This window comes from Bos mutus, chromosome 22 (genome assembly GCF_027580195.1).
Source record: "Bos mutus isolate GX-2022 chromosome 22, NWIPB_WYAK_1.1, whole genome shotgun sequence".
NCBI classification, from domain to species: Eukaryota; Metazoa; Chordata; class Mammalia; order Artiodactyla; family Bovidae; genus Bos; species Bos mutus.
Window position 1 is genome coordinate 69,971,775 of NC_091638.1, and position 17,178 is coordinate 69,988,952.

At 50.1% G+C, this 17,178-nt stretch overlaps 1 protein-coding gene across 1 annotated transcript; it reads right to left on the reverse strand.

Moving 5' to 3' along the window:
• Nucleotides 1-411: 411 nt before the first annotated feature.
• Nucleotides 412-11,647, reverse strand: LGALS12 (galectin 12). Its single transcript, XM_070359231.1, has 9 exons — nucleotides 11,448-11,647; nucleotides 9,693-9,781; nucleotides 9,384-9,597; nucleotides 8,081-8,200; nucleotides 7,121-7,159; nucleotides 6,502-6,528; nucleotides 5,808-5,896; nucleotides 3,392-3,542; nucleotides 412-2,821 (listed from the first exon to the last, which is right to left on the reverse strand). Exons 1-9 carry the CDS (start codon nucleotides 11,514-11,516, stop codon nucleotides 2,675-2,677), a joined length of 945 nt encoding a protein of 314 aa, XP_070215332.1. The 5' UTR covers nucleotides 11,517-11,647; the 3' UTR covers nucleotides 412-2,674.
• Nucleotides 11,648-17,178: the final 5,531 nt, after the last annotated feature.

A 17,178-nucleotide genomic window follows, 5' to 3' on the forward strand; every position in this document is an offset into this window, starting at 1 on the left:
AAATGAAAGAAGGGTTTTCACTAAAGACCCCACAGACATTGAAAAGATAAGAAAACCATATTATGTACTCTATGCATGTATTACATTTGATGACTAAGATTAAATGTAGATTGGTACAGCCACTATGGAGAACAGTATGAAGATTCCTTAACAAATTAGGAATAAAATTACCATATGACATAACAACCCCACTACTGGGCATATGCTCTGAGAAAACCACAATTCAAAAAGACACATGTACCCCAGTGTTCATTGCAGCACTATTTATAATGGCCAGGACATGGAAGCAACCTAGATATTCATTGATAGATGAATGGATAAAGAAGATATGGTACATATGTACAATGGAATATTACTCAGCCATAAAAAGGAATGAATTTGAGTCAGTTGTAGTGAGGTGGATGAACCTAGAACCTGTTATACAGAGTAAAGTAGTCAGAAAGAGCAAAACAAATATTGCATAGTCATGCATATATATGGAATCTAGATTAAATGGACCAATTTCTTGAAAAACACAAACTAATGAAACCAACCTAAGGTAAAATAGATACACAGTCTATTTCCATGTCCTATTAAAGGAATTGAATTTTTAATTATAAAATCTTGCAAATGGAAATATCCAGGTCTAGACAGCTTCCCCAGAAAATTTCATGAACAGTTTAAAGAAACAGTCCCAGTTTTTACAAAATTCAATAAAATAGAGAAGGGGACAGCACTTCTGAGAGAACACACAGATGGAAAATTAGCACATGAAAAGATGCTCAACATCTTTAGCTGCTAGGGAAATACAAATTAATGCCACAATGAGATACCTCTATACATCAAGAATGGCTAACATAAAAAAATCCCGACAATAACAAGTATTGATGAGCATGCAGAACAACTGGAAATTTAATAGATTGCTGGTGGAAATGTGAAATTGCCAAAGCTACTCTGAAATAACTCCGGAAAATAGTTTGATAGTTTCTTATAAAATTAAACATGCATTTACCACATAATCCATCAAGCCCACTGGTAAGTATTAAACCAAGAGAAATGAAAAGTTACATTCATACAAAGACTTGTATACAAATGTTTTTAGCAGCTCTATTCATAATTGTCAAAAACTGAAAACCACTCACATGTTCTTCACTGGGTCAACAGATATATTACGGTACAATAGAATCATACTGAGTGTTAATAATAAATAGAAATGGCTAAGTGTTACCACACAGCAACTTAGATCAGTACCCAAAGGTACTGCTGATTGAAACAAACCAGTTTCAAAGGTTCACATCCTACCTGATTCCATTTATAGGACATGCTCAAAATGCAAAATACAGTAATGGAGAGCAGATCAGTGAGTTGCTGGGGGTTAAGGGAGGGGGTGGAGAAGGTATGATTACACAGAAGCAACACCAAGGAATTTTTTGGAATGATGGAGTTATATATCCTGATTGTATTGGTGGTCATCACGCAAATCTAGAATTTTACCCATCCTGAAAAGTCAATGTTATATGTTAATTAAAAAATAAAATAAAAAGTATGGATAACCACTGCTGCTGCTGCTGCTAAATCGCTTCAGTCGTGTCTGATGCTGTGCGACCCCATAGACGGCAGCCCACCAGGCTCCCCTGTCCCTGGGATTCTCCAGGCAAGAACACTGGAGTGGGTTGCCATTTCCTTCTCCAATGCATGAAGTGAAAAGTGAAAAGTGAAAGTGAAGTCGCTCAGTCGTGTCTGACTCTTAGTGACCTCATGGACTGCAGCCTACCAGGCTCCTTCGTCCATGGGATTTTCCGGGCAAGAGTACTGGAGTGGGGTGCCATTGCCATAAAATGGAATTCATAACTTCCAAATTAGCTTAAGAAAAAAAACGGGAGGGTGATAAAGGAGATTTCATCAATCCAATAGTAAGTATGAAAGCTGAAAATATAAGGACAAAATAGCAACAGTAAGTAGAAAACACAAAATAAGATCATACAAATAATACCAAATATCCCAGGAATCACAGTTGTGGACCTGTGACCAGGCACATGGTCATCTCACAGAGAACATTTCCAGCCTCCCTTGTAGACAGTGTGGTCATGTGACTGAGTATTTGCTGATGAGATGTGAGTGCAAATAGCGTGTGCCAATCCCAGGCCTGGGCTTACGACATCAGGTGGGCCTTGTCCGTATTCTCTATTTGCCTTCTCAGTGGTTGAAACCTAGATACAGTGGTGACCATGCTTCAGCCATGCAGGTGATGCTGACTCTCTGGGGTTGGTGGGATGAGCCAGAAGGTCCACAGGGAGCAGAGTTACCCACTGACCTGAACCATTTTCTGTTTGTGTGAGAAGGAAATAAACATGTCAATTTTCAAAGCTGCTGTATTTTGGGGTACCTTCATTAGTACCTTTGCTAGGCTTTATTTGGAGTGTCTACCTCCTTTTAGAGGCCCTTGAAAGATGGCAGAGCCAAATCCCAGGCTCTCAGAAGAGGGAGCTGCAGAGTTTCTGGAGCCTTCACATTCTCGTGCCCACCTTCTGCTGTGGGGCCCAAAGCATCTGCAGACTCAGGCTCCTGGTTCCGGAGGTGAGCCAGGCCTGACATCGTGGGGACATTTTTAACAAGGGGAGGAGAGTGGGATCAGCTGGTGGGGCCCTTGGTATAGGCAGGTCCTCTTCTCTGGCTGGGCCCTCTGGCTCCCTCCTCAGTAGTGGACACAGTAGAGCTGGACGCTACCACTGATTCGCAGCTCCCGTAGCTGCTCCAGGACTTGCTGGCCCAGGCTGGTGGCCCCCACGCCCTGCCCGTTGAGCGCCAGCTTCAGGCCTCCCTCTTGGCACAGGAGCAGCACCTGGTACAGAAGGGCATGGGGTGCTGCAGGCTTCCCTTGCCTGCAGCAAGACCCTCCCTTGCCTGCCTGATGCCCCACCCAGTGGCTTCTCCTTCCATCAAAGGACACAAGGAATAAACCCATGGGGCACCCAGTGGTGAAAAAGACGGGATGATGGAGGGGCCCAGGTTGTCGTCAGCCCTTCCACAAGGATCTGCCCAGGACTTGGCCTCCATTTCACCATCTGTAACAGGGGTTGCTTCCCCTGGAGAAGTGGTCTCAACCTCAGCTGCACATTGGAGTCATTCAGACCAGATCAGATCAGATCAGATCAGTCGCTCAGTCGTGTCCGACTCTTTGCGACCCCATGAATCGCAGCAGGGCTTTTTAATAATGCTGAGGCCAGGGCCCACTTTGATTAATTAAATTGGTGTTTCAGGGTGTGAGATCAGCCCCACTGATCTCCTCTCTTCTAGTGGCACTGGCTCCACAAACCGCGCCCCCACTCCTGGACGTACCCCCACTCCCCTGGATGGGAGTGTAGCTCTGTGCTCCATGCCAGAGGGACCAGGGATCTGGATTCTGACCCACCTCAAAGAATCGCTGGGGGTAGAAGAGGAAGGGGGCCAAGATCAGCTTCTTCCGGCCCCAGCGGGAGACCCAGGCCAGAGTTCTGTCTGCAAAGGACGCCCTGAGCGTCACTGGAACGTGGGCGGCCTCGTCTCGCAGACTGAGCGTGAAACTGTAGGAATGGGTGGGAGAAGGTGCTTGTGGGCTTGCTAAATAAACACCAGGTGCTGTGCTAAGTGGAGAAGGCAATGGCACCCCACTCCAGTACTCTTGCCTGGACAACCCCATGGACAGATGAGCCTGGTAGGCTGCAGTCCACGGGGTCACTGAGAGTCGGAAACGACTGAGCGACTTCACTTTCACTTTTCACTTTCATGCATTGGAGAAGGAAATGGCAACCCACTGCAGTGTTCTTGCCTGGAGAATCCCAGGGATGGGGGAGCCTAGTGGGCTGCCGTCTATGGGGTTGCACAGAGTCGGACACGACTGAAGCGACTTAGCAGCAGCAGCAGCAGCTGTTCTAAGCCTTGAGGTGGCCCAGGGCTGACCTAACCTATAGAAATGTTCTGGCTGATCCCCAGTATTGTTCAACTTTAAAGTATTACCATTTTCAAAAACTGAGAAAGTTTTCGAAAATTTTGGCTTCTTTTTTAAAAAGAAATTCAGAAAATCTGGCATCAGAAGATCTATAGAAATATTCTTTCCACTTCACCACATTCCCAACCTGGTGCCTCACTGTTTATGTGACCTGCCTGGCCTCTGAGGACACGTGAATCATGGCCCTTGAGAGAGAGCAGTAAAATGATCTGTGTGTCAACTGCTAATAACCATGTGACTCTGAGCTAAGATCTGGCTTCCTGTCTCCAAGTTTGGGAAGGAGTGGGGGTTCTTTCGTCCACTGGAAACTTTTTCATCTTCCCTGTTCAGGTGGGGTTATCTTTCTCCTTTTTTTCCCCTGGGGGAACTCAGGGCTCAGAGGGTTGGAGTGGCTTGCCCAAGACCACAGTTTATAAAAGGCAAAACCAGGAATCCAACCCAGTAGTGCCTGGTTTTTGAGGCCCATGCAGCCGAGGCCTGTGCTGCAAGCCTGCCTAGAATTCACAGACCTGGTCAAGCGCATGCAGGGCAAGGGTTTAGTCAGGTCAGTGACTTAAAAAAGAACAAAACAGAAGGGGATAGGCCAGGGAAAATACATGGCATTTTCCTTAGTCCCCTGCTTCTCCACCACATTTGTGGACCGCTTGCTATATGCCTGGCATAATCCCTAAAGCTGGCACTATTTTTACCCCCTTTTACAGACAAGGAAACTAAGGCACAGAAAGGAAAGGTCACTGCTGTGAAGCTGCTCAGATTTGAAGTGTCCTTAACAGAAGTCAAGGGCTTCCCAGGTGGCGCTAGTGGTAAAGAACCCACCTGCCAATGCAGGAGACATAAGAGATATGGGTTTGATCCCTGGGTTGGGAAGATCCCCTGGAGAAAGAAATGATGACCCACTCCAGTATTATTGCTTGGAGAATTCCATGGACAGAGAAGCCTGGCGGGCTACAGTCCGTAAGGTCACACAGAATCGGACACAACTGAAGCGACTTAGCACGCACCCATGCAACAGAAGTCAAACCCAGGAAATCGGGTCCAGGAACGTCATGAGATCCAGTGCAGTTCCAGAAAGAAGAAAAGAAGGAGAGAAGGAAGGATGATGAGGAAGAAGGAAAGAAAAGAAGGATAAAGAAAGAAAGAAAAGAAAGATACTTGTCTTAACTGGAGCCTGCAGGTTTGAGGAATAAAGTAGTAGCGCCCCCTATGGGAGAACTCAGGCAGTATCCTCTTGACTAGAGTTCCTCCAAGTCCCCACCTCCCTGCACGGGGCCTCCTTTTTGGGGTCTCCTGGCGGTGTTTCCTAAACCAGGGCACTGTGGGAGATCAGTTCCTCTCATCTGTTTGCGATTTTTCAAGTTGTACATTTTTATTCTCTAGTTTTTTTTTTTTTTTTTTTGGCTGAGAGGCGTGAGGGAATCTTAGTTTCCTGACCAGAGAGCAAACCTATGGCCCCTCACTGGAAGTGCAGAGTCCTAACCACTGGGCTGCCATGGAAGTCCCAGCCTGTGTCTTTAAAGGACCTTTCCTGAGGCTGCAGCTGGGACCTGCGGTGAGAGGCTGGCTGGCCTGACCACACGTCCAGGCAGGGAAGACACTCCTGGAATTGGAGCTGCTGGTGCCACAAAGCCACCTGAGCCCTGGAACCAACCCCAGGTCAGACTTTAACAGGCTCTGTGACCTTGGGCAACTTACTTCTGCTCTCTGCTCCTCTGTCTCCTCACCTGGAAGGTGGGGGCTAAACAGTAGTGCTGGAGATTGAAGAGGTGATGCTTCTAAAGCTTGTGCCTGGCACAGAGATGCGTCCTGTCCCCCACCCCTACCCCCAACTCTGCATACTTACTCCTTTGGCTCCGGTAAGACCAGTCCTCGCACTATGATGACCTGTCCAGGCCAGAGACCCCGGGGAAGGGCATGGAAGCAGGGCACCTCCTGAAGGAACACAGGAGATGACTGAGAGGTGGGGGTGAGGCGGATCTCACAGAGGGGGTTGGGGAGGGCTACTGCCCGGAGGAGCTGCTTCCTGGACTGTCCTTAGGGGCCAGGGAGCCCTGAGGCAGGTAAATCTCTGCCTCTGCTCTGCAGCCAGGAGGAAACAGCTCTGCTTAGTTATTATACACCTACTGCAGGCCGGCCTCCTGTACTCTGCTCTCCCTGGCCTCCCCTTCTTTTCGCCTGCCCCCCGTGCTGTGAGCCCCTAATGCTGTGCTCCAAATGGTAATGGCTCATTCCTTGGTCTGCCTCCTCACCAGCCTGTATGCAGCTGGAGAGGTGGAACTGATATGTACCTCCACCCTACAGCCTGGTGCTTGGCCTAGCAGGGATGACTATCAGAAAATTGTGTGCAGAATAAATGGAGAATAGGTAAAATGAAGCTGGAGCTTCAGCCTGAAGTTGCCCGTTCACCCACAACTTGCAATTCAAGGGCAAATCCTGGTGCTGGGGGCCATTTCCCACCAGGTGGGGCGCCCTCCCAGCCCTGATAGAGCAGGTGAGGGACTGTCCCTCCACCAGACGCAGGAGCAGAGGTCACTCACCAGCCCCGGGCTCCTCAGCAGGAAGGGCTGTCAAGGAAAGAAAGAGGGGACATGGAGGCCACGTGGTGCTCGCTCAACGAAAGGGATCCTTAAAAGTTGGGGATACTGGGGGTTTACTTCTCTCAGAGATAATACGGGAAAATGATTGGCCCTCCAGTGGGGCCCTCTTGAATTCAGGTGGACACCGGCTCCGGAATAATCAGGAAGAACTGGATGCAGGGTCTGTCATTCACTCACTGTGTGACTCTGGGCAAGTCCCTGGGTCTCATCTCCCTTCTGCCCTGCAAGCCAACCTGCTACCTTGCAGGGTTGCTGAAGCTCCATCTGAGATGGATCTGGTAGAAAGGCTGGGCCCTGCCCACTCCAGGAAGTCAGCCCACCCCATCTGTCCTCCCTAGCTGGCCCTGGCACCAGGGAGAGGCAAATCCAGGCTCCCATGGACTGAGGCAGGGCCAGCTGTAACCATGGTGACTGCACAGTGAGGGAGGGGGCAGCTGGGCCTTGTGCAATGTGAGCATCAGTCCAGCGAGTGGCAGGTCCCACTGGGGTCAGAGGGAGGGGTACCGGCTCAGCTGGGACGGCTGGGACAGCGAAGGCTAACCCAGCTCCCAAGACTCACGTGTCCAACCGGATACTCGCTGCCACCCTCCACAAATGGCTGTTGGGAGAGAGAAAAAGCAACAGGCAGGATTCAGGACCACTGCAAGTCTAGAGTTTTGATTTGCCTCCTGTCTGCCCTGCTGTGCCTGGGAAGGAGGGCAGAGGCCAGCTGTGGCCTTGGTAGCTCCTCCTCTCCCCAGAGGCCTTGTCAGGGCTTCTCAAACCTGGCATTTGATCATGCTGATTCCTGGGCCCTACCTCTGACTTACTAAATCAGAATCTCTGGTGGTGGTCCCAGAAATCTGCACTTTTAAATTAGCTCCTCAGCTGGGAATGATACAGCCAGTGCTATGTTTGGGTCCCACAGCTCCAAGACTCCAAGTCATTTGCTTTCTGGCCACTGCTCCACATTGACCAGACTCCACACCCAGGATAGCTCAGCTGGCAGCTCAGTTGGTAAAGAATCTGCCTGCAATGCAAGGGACCCTGGTTTGATTCCTGGGTCAGGAAGATCCCCTGGAGAATGGATAGGCTCTCCATTCCAGTATTCATGGGTTTCCCTGGTGGCTCAGATGGTAAAGAACCTGCCTGCAATGTGCAAGACCTGGGTTTGATTCCTGGGTTGGGAAGATCCCTTAATAAAGGAACAGTTTCCCACTCCAGTTTTCTTGCCTGGAGAATTCCATGGGCCGAACAGCCTGGCAGACTACAGTCCATGGGGTCACAAACAGTCAGACACAACTGAGCGACTTTCACTTTCACGTCCAGGATAGACTTCTGCCCCAGGCTCTTGGGCTCCTCTTCTGTGGTCAGCTCCTCCCTCACCCCTGCCATGTCCAACACCTGGATGGATGCCCTCCACCTTGGCTATAATTGGTGTCAGGACTTGTCTGGGATGGAAGGGGGTCCCAGGCTTGTCCAGGCATCAGGGGAAGTCAGAGACTGCTGCCACCCAGGCCTTGGCCCCAGAGGAACTTACGTTGATGTTCAGGAATCCAACGGCTGTCACCGAGATGTCGCCAAATATGCCCAGGGTGTCTACCCGAGACAGCGGGAGCCGGTAGCGGTAGTGGAGGAAGTGCTGTCCATTTACACTCACCTGGAGAGACAGACGAGGCTGAGACCACACTGACGTGCCAGACATCCATTGAGTCTCTTACTGGAATTTTCCTCTTTTAACTTCACACCAACTCTAGGATGCAAGTATGTTTTAAAGACAGGCTTGGGGCTGGTGCACTGGGACGACCCAGAGGGATGGTACAGGGAGGAAGGAGGGAGGAGGGTTCAGGATGGGGAACATGTGTATACCTGTGGCGGATTCATGTTGATATATGGCAAAACCAATACAATATTGTAAAGTTAAAAAATAAAATAAAAAAATAATAAAGACAGGTGCCCAAGGCTTGGGGGAACTTAAGTAGCCTCCCCAAGGTTGTGGAACTGGCAGGCAGAGCACCTTCAATGCCCCGCCTGGCCCCTGACACACCACATTGCCCCACTTTAGTCTTTCAGCTGACCTTCCAGCAGCCGCAGCAGCCCTCCGCCTGCCCCATCCACAGGTGAGGGGCCTCAGGGGCTCTGGGACCCCTGTCCCTCCCTGCAGTGCTGGCTGGCACCAGCTCCCTCTGCCCTGGAGAAGTCTGAAGATCCTTCTGGCAGGAGTTCGCATCAGCAGTGAAAGCCTTGAGGCCAGGTTTCTCTCTCCCTTCCGTCCCCACTCTTCTGTGTGATGGGGAGAATGACAGTTCCTTCCTCATGGGTTGTTGTGAGGAGTCAGTGAGCTGAGAACAGCACCCGCCCGGCATCTGCAGTGCTCTCTAGACGCCCCCTGTGACAGCAGCAGCACCATGGCGTCTGCTGAATACCACCATGTGTACCGGGCCAGGTGAGCCCAGGGCAGCTTGGAACCAGGCATGGCAGCTCATTGGTTCTCTGAGTACTGGACTCTGTGCTCCATCCCTCCAAATACCCCTTAACACAGTGACAAGGAGAGCGGCTGAAGGAAAGGGAAGCAGAAGGACACAAGTTCTAGACCCCATGATGTCCCCTCCCGTGCGTGCTAAGTCGCTTCATTCGTGTCCGACTCTTTGCGACCCTATGGACTGTAGCCCTCCAGGGTCCCCTGTCTATGGCATTCTCCAGGCAAGAATACTGGAGTGGGTCGCCATGTCCTCCAGGGGATCTTCCCGACCCAGGGATCGTCTCTTGCATCTCCTGCATTGGCAGACAGGTTCTTTACCACGAACACCACCTGGGAAGCCCTGGTGTCCCCTCCCGCTCACCTTCATCTCCTCATTTCCAAAGAGAAAGAGGATGAGGAAGCTGGCCCCTCTCTGCAGGGCCACGTGGGGCCACCGGGCCTCAACTTGCCAGCGCCCACGGTACAGGGAGTTGCAGATGACGTGGGGTTTGGTGGTGTGGAAGCGAGGGTTGAAGTGGATGGCGATATCTGGCCGGGGGTGCAGGCTGCAGCCGCACTGGAAGTCCACCTGGAACCTGGGGGGAGGTGAGGCTCTCAAAGGGCACCTCTGGTCAGAGACTCCCAGAGACCCTGAAGGCAGAGAAGAAGCCCCATGGAGCACTCCCCTTACCTGTGTGCATTTAGAGGGACCACTCCCTGGAGCATGACCATCTTGCCTGCTCGCAGGCCACCAAAAATTGTTGTGACAAAAGGAATCACCTGAACAAAGAAGAAACTCATCCATACCAGGTTGGAGAAAGGGCCTAGGGACCCCTGTGTTGGGGGTGGGATGAGGAGGGAAGAGGAACAAGATAACTGTCCCACCCCAAACAGAAAATGTCTTGATGGGGAAAAATAAGTTTTCTCTGAAATGTTCTCTTTCGCCTACTCTCCTTTCTTCACAACACCCAGGCCACACAGCACAGGGGAAGCCAGATCCAGCCCCATTGCCCCCTTGGAGCACCAGCCCAGCCCCTCTCTCAGCTCCTAGGGCACAGTAGTGACCCCACTGAGGTTTACAGTCCCCTGGCTGCCACCCTGGCCTCCAATGGGTGTCCTTCAGGGCTCCATTTCAGTGAGTGTCCAGGCTCCCCGAGGACTGTTTATAGGCCAGAGCCTGGGAACCGGGAGGCAGAGGGATGGACAAGTTGGGATCTGAGCACAGATCCTGGCTTGGATGCCTGATAATGACTCAGTCTGCCTGCTCAGCTCACCTTTCCCCCTGGTATTCCTAAAAGACGACGCATACTCTTACCGCTTCTGGCCCTTTCTGGGACTGTTTCCTCAGCCCCCCCTCCACCTTGTGAAATCTGACTTGACTTCCCAGGCTCTGATTGCTTCTCCAAGCGTCATCCATTTTGGTGCCTGAATTATCCCTTCCCTCACTGTGCTCTCTGCTGCCGTGGCTAGTTTGGCCCTTGGCCGACTGGCTTAGATGGAGCCCTCTGGCTGGAAGGCACAAGCCCCTCAAAGCCAAAGTCCTGTCTTTAGCTTCTACAGGCTCAGGGCCTGGCCTGGCACAGAGTGGGCTCTAAAGAGGTGTCTGCAGAATAAACGTGAACTTGCCCAGGTACACACTGGGCAGTGTCACAAGATGGGCCCTTACCCAGTGTTCTCCAACTCCCGGCAGCTTTCAGAAGCCCAAACTGCCAAGAAGAGCTGAGACCCGACAGCTCTGCACTCCAGGTGGGAGCTTGCAGCTTGCAAAGCAAGGGGCCCCTCTCACCTGGGGAGGATCAGGAGGCCCCAGCTATCAGAGCACCCACAGCTTAGCTGGGCTCAGCATGTCAGTCCCTCCCACTTCCCAAGCTCTGGGCCTGGCCTGTAATTAACAGAGCTGAAGCTGTTCTCCTGAGAGGAGAGGACCAAGTAAAGAGAAAGTGATAATTAGTGCTCATTAGTGGGAGGGTGGGTCTCCTGGGAGTTTGATCTTCTGTAATGCACTGTCAGGCTTCAGGAAATCTGCAGGGCACTGGGCCAAAGGAGGAGTCCAGGAAACCCCAACCCTGTGTCTGACTGGGAGGTTCTGACCCGACTCCCAGGCTGGAGATGAGACTGTTCTTCCTCAGTGATCAGGGTCCCCCAGCGATACTACGCACTCCCCGCCCAGGCCCTCTTAGCCACCCACTGTGGAATAGGAGACAGCACTGTCTTCAGGCTCTACTGTTTTTAAAATGCAATCACCCCATGAGCTCATTGACGAGTGGGAAAGAGCTGTCAGTCACTCTAAGCTCAGGAGGGCCTTCCAAGAGCCATGGGCAGGGGCTGGGGAAGCAGGGTCCATGACTCAAGGCCTCTTCAGCCCCCTGCCAACCTGGGAGACAGGGCCCAGCTGGAAGGGGGAGCCCTGAGACCCAGGAGGTTCCAGACCTGAGCGGCTGCTCACCGGCTGGAAGACTGGCGGCTGCAGGATGAAAGTGTCAGGAAGCGGGTCCAGTTTCTCTCCAGGTGCCATGGGGGTGGCGTGGGGTGCCTGGGGCAGCTCTCCCAGCTGTCAGTCTCACCTGCACCAGGCAGGGTCCGCTGTCTACCCCCAGTGCCCCACACCAGCTCCAGCCCCACCGGCTGGACTGGGTGTCAGCAGAAGTCCAGGTCGAGGGGTGCGAAGCTTGCAGTAACTAATCCTCAGGGTCTGAAGCACGCAGCCTGTTGCAGAGGGAAGCCAGAAGCTGGCTCCTTTGAGGCCAGCAGGGGGTTTTGGTTTCCGGGGCGGCAGCCGGAGCCCTCCAGGGGTCAGAGGCAGAGTTGGTGGTACATGTGGGCAGGTCCCAGGAGAAGCCCCGCCCCCAACTTCCTGGACACCAATGGGGGGCTTCCCTTTCCCTCCCCCAACAAAAGGTTTCCACCTCTCCCTCCTTTTCTGCCGCTTTCCCCACTCTTCTCCTTTTGGCAAGTTTTATAGTCCTTTGAGGCTCCATTTCACAATGGCTGGAAATGCCAGGGCCCAGCTGGGTCACAAGTATGTGGGATGGGGAGAGGTAAGAACAGACAGGGTGAGAGGAGACCCTCTTTGGCTCGGAAAAGGCAGGTGAGCAGAGGGGAGCACACAACTACACCAAAGGAGACCTGGGTTCTTGCTCAGCCTGTGCTATAACGTGCTGTTTCCCAGGACAAGTCACTTACCCTCGCTGGGGCTCCTTTTGATCATTTACATATAGAAAAGGTGATCACAGTAGCGTGTCTCCTGTCTTGAAGGGAGGTCTGTATCTGGGAGTGGGTCTAGATTTCTGTGTTTTTTTTTTTTAAGCTACCCTATTCTCCTTTGGTGGAGAAGGAAATAGCAACCCACTCCAGTATTTTTGCCTGGAGAATCCCATGGACAGAGGAGCCTGGTGGGCTACAGTCCACCGGGTCGCGAAGTCAAACACGACTTAGCAACTGAACAACAACAGCAAATGATCCTTGGGACTGAAACCATTCCAGTTCTGGTTCAAATTCCAATAAGCCCTTTCCTTTAAAAAGCAGCACAACCTCTCAACTTTATCCTGAGTTGGGAAGCCCCAGGATCTGACCACCGTGTCCACTTGGCAGCAGAGAATTCCTGGCAGGACAAAGCTGGGCAAAGGCTCAAGGGCCCGGGGTGGGGAGGGGAAAGGAAGCAGCTGCTCTGATGGGTGAGTCCTTGGGGGTTCCCGGGGAAAGAGGCTGCATCAGTACCTCCTGGGAACTTATTGGGCTTCCCTGGTGGCTCAGATGGCAAAGAATCTGCTTGCAAGGCAGGAGACTCAGGTTCAATCCCTGGGTCTGGAAGATCTAGACATATAAATTTTTGAGCCCCACCCCAGAGATATTGGGGTGAAAGAGCCCAGGAATCAACATTTTAATGTTTGAGAAACACTGACTTAGATCCTAATCCACAGGGCTCCAGGTACAGAACCAGGCTGTTTGCTCAGACCCTGCTGGGTAGGGGGAGCTGGGTGGCTGAAGGTTCTGTGTGGGGAAATTGGATCTGAGGTGTGTTCAGGAAGAATAATCTATATACACAGCAGGGGGGAAAAAAACAAAGGTAGAGAAACCAGCTGGGCAGGGATGGGGAGCCCTGCACCCGAGGGCGGCGCCCACACCCTGTCCAGCCTCCTCCCTGAATTGAGGAGCTAGGGGCAGCATACGAAAACACTGTGGGCTGGGTGGCTGCAACAACAGGTGTTTATTTTCTCACGGTTCTGGAGGCTAGAGGCCCAGATCAAGCTGTCCGCAGGGTTGTTTTTCTCCTTGGTTTGCACCCTCATCTTTTCTTGTAGGGAGACCAGTCATATTGGATTAGGGTCCACCCACTTGATCTCATTTTACCTTCCTTTTCCTTCCAAAGGCCTTATCTCCAAACACAGCGCACCTCACATTCTACATACTGTGGTTTTGTTGTTTAGTCGCTAAGTTGTGCCTGGCTCTTGGTGACCCCATGGACTGTAGCTTGCTGGGCTCCTCTGTTCATGGGATTTCCATTGAGATGCCATTTCCTTCTCCAGGGGATCTTCCCAACCCAGGACTGAAGCTGCATCTCCTGCATTGGTAGACAGATTCTTTATCACTGAGCCACCAGGGAAGCCATACTTGGGGTCAGGACTCAACAGATGATTTGGGGGTGGCGGACACAATTCAGCCCATAACAGGAGAGTGGTTCTGAAACCTCAGGTGTTTATAACTGTTTCTCTTTGTAACAGTCATAAGTGGAGGCTGCTGAGGGCCTGCAGGGGGGAGACAGCTGAAGAAAGGGGGATGGTGCATGTCATTTCTCTTTTTCAATGACTCCAGCTTTTGACAGCTGGTGGCAGATGGGGACCTGGTTGGTTTAAAGTACACATCCAGATTTGCTGGATCTGATCTGAGAGACTCCAGAGTAAGAGAAGGTCTTAGTTAGTCTGTCCAGGGGTGGGATGGGGCAGTGGAGTAAATTTCTCTTCCTGAGCCAGAGTGAGGGGGCACTTGTGGGAGAGGTTCAGGAAAGGGCTGAGGGTGACCTGACGCTGGCAGGTGGGATTCCCCTGCCACAGACTGGCACTCTCCCACCCCACCCCCATACCCTCCACCCTGTACCTTTTCCTCAGAGCATTTATCATAGCTTGTCATTATGTATTGAAGAATTGTTTAATGTCTGTCTCTTATTCCCCCTACTCCTCACCTGTAAGTTCCAAGAGGGCAGATTTATTCTTACAACCTGAGTACCAAGCAAATGCCTGATACAGGGAAAATGCTTAAAATATAGACTGGGTGACTGTGAGAGGTGATGATTTATAACTCCTGTCCTGTCTCTGCCTTCTTCTCTGTCTCTCCCTTAGCAGGAGTGGAATCATGGCCCAACTGCAAAATAGCCCACATACTCTTCTAACTAGCTACAGATTGTAACTGAGGCATTTTTTAAAAAATCAATATTTGTCAGTTACCAATTAATAGTTTGGGAAACATAATCCATGCTCAGGGATCTCAAGGTGCCCCACTTTACCCCATTCTTTGATCTAGCAGCCTCTTTCACTGCTCCTGAATAGGTATACCTCTCTGGGCCTAGGGAGGGACTACTGCATAGATTAACCTACTTCAGTCTTGTCTCCATCCCTTTCTTCTATCTGATTCCCTTCTAGGTCACTGAAAATGCTCATGGATCTGTTTTCTCTCAGAACCAGTTTTGCATCATCCTAAAACATAGTGGCAGGATAGAAGAATTGACAAGGCAAGAAGAATTGGCAGAACCTGACAGCTGGCTGGATAAGGGAGACAAGGAAAAACGACTCCCCAAAGGGACTCCAACATCTTGAATCAAATGATTGGGAAAATTCTGGAAAAACAGGGAAGACTGAGGTATAATCTGGAGGGGGTGGCAAGCTGGTTAATTCTAGCCAAGATCATTTTGGAGGAGGTGGGGGTATAAGAATCAGTTTAGGTGGAGCCTGAACACAGGGGATGTTCAATTAGTGTGTTTGAAGGAATGAAGGTGCTATTGTCTGAAAGCAGGTTCATATACTCTTGAGTAAACAGTTTCAATTTTTTTGGTGGCTATGCTGCCCTGTAAGTGAGTTTTAGTGACTGTAGCAATTTTTTTAATAACTGGATGCTGCATTCATTAAAGGGATCAGCAATCAATCTTGCTCTCAGGGTGCCCCCAGTCTAACTGGAGAGAGAAGACATATACTTGGAGGGGAGAACCCATAGGACAAAGCCAGCTGTTTTTATTTCTCTTCCCCCCACCCCCAAAGAGATGGATAGAAATATCATAAAATTGGGAAAAGGACAAGCAACACTCATAGGCTCAGTAGGCTAACATGACATTTCTTGTTATTAATATTTTGATGTGTATCTTACTGAACCAACCAAACAAAGAATCCAAAAATCCCAAACCACAACTCAATCAGTGCATAGCTTTTGCTCTCCTATCCTATTTTCTAGGGAAGAGATGCAAAGCTTAATGGCCTGGAGGAGCAGAAGCACAGTCTGCTCCTGTGGGCACCTTCCCACCGCAGTGCCCTGAATGGGAGGGGAGGTGGAAACGCCTCCGGCTGGGGAATGTGGGGGTGGGGGAGCAGAGCCATGGGGGCCCACGAGGCACTCCCAGCTCTGAGCAGTTCTAGTGCTGGGGACCTCAGTAGAAATAGTGTAGAAATAGAACAGACAAAGTTCTTTTACTCCAGCACTCTCTGTCAAGGAGGAGCCCCTCAGAGAGGCACTGGGGTCTCCCCTTGGGCCCTTTCAGAGGCAGGAGCCTGTCCTCCTGCAGACCTCCAAACCCGCCTGGCTGCCTGAACAGCCCTGTGGCTCTTGCTTCTCCATATGATGCCCCAGGAACCTCTGAGGTCCTCATCTGGGCACCATGAGAACCAAGAGTTCAGTTCAGTTCAGTCACTTAGTCGTGTCTGACTCTCTGTGACCCCATGGACTGCAGCACGCCAGGCCTCCCTGTCCATCACCAACTCCCGGAGCTTGCTCAAACTCATGTCCATGGAGTCGATGATGCAATCCAACTATCTCATCCTCTGCCATCCCCTTCTCCTCCTGCCTTCAATCTTTCCCAGCATCAGGGTCTTTTCCAATGAGTCAGTTCTTCGCATCAGGTGGCCAAAGTATTGGAGTTTCAGCTTCAGCATCAGTCCTTCCAATGAATATTCAGGACTGATTTCCTATAGGATTGACTGGTTTGATCTGCTTGCAGTCCAAGGGACCCTCAAGAGTCTTTTCCAGCACCACAGTTCAAAATCATCAATTCTTCAGTGCTCAGCCTTCTTAATGGTCCAACTCTCACATCCATATATGACTACTGGAAAAACCACAGCTTTGACTGAACAGACCTTTGTTGGCAAAGTAATGTCTCTGCTTTTTAATATGCTGTCTAGGTTGGTCATAGCTTTTGTTCCAAGGAGCAAGCGTCTGGAGCAAGCCAGGAGTTAATCACTCACAGATGTTTCCTATAGGAACTATATATAAATGTATAGGCTATATTTTAGGAAGAAGAAAGATGACTTCAGAGGGAAGGTTTGCAATGCGAGAAGGAATGATAAACAAATGGAGTGGCAAATGTATAGGCAAATCTAAGCATATATATATATATATATATATATATAATGTAATAATGGTAACATTAATAATGTGAATTGGGGTTTTAAAAAAGGGCAGAACTAAAATAGCATGGAAGGGTAAGATTGGAGTGAAAGTGTCCCAAGATTCTCACATTGCTTCAGAGGGGTGTTTAGGATATTACTTTAAACCTTTAAGCATAAATGTTAAAATTTTGAGGTCAATAAATAAAAGAATAGAGTGTAAACTTTCAAATGAATAGAGAAAAAAATGTAATACACACCTAAGATCAGATCTGTATGAAGAATAGTATAAAACTTCATTGAAAGACATTAAAGAGGTACTAACAAAAAGAGATACAATATGTAATAGATTGGAAGACTCAAGTTTTTAAAGATCTCAAAATTGCCAAATTGATTTATGGATTCAATGTAATGTCAATCAAAGTGATGACACACTCTTTTGAGCAACCTGACAAGCTGATTCTGAAATATTTATGGAAGGGCAAAAGCTCAAGAATAGTCAAGAAACTCCTGAGGAAGAATAAGGGGAATCTGAAGATATCCATATGTTAAGATTTATCATAAAGGTGCAGTAATTAAGATCATATGATGAGA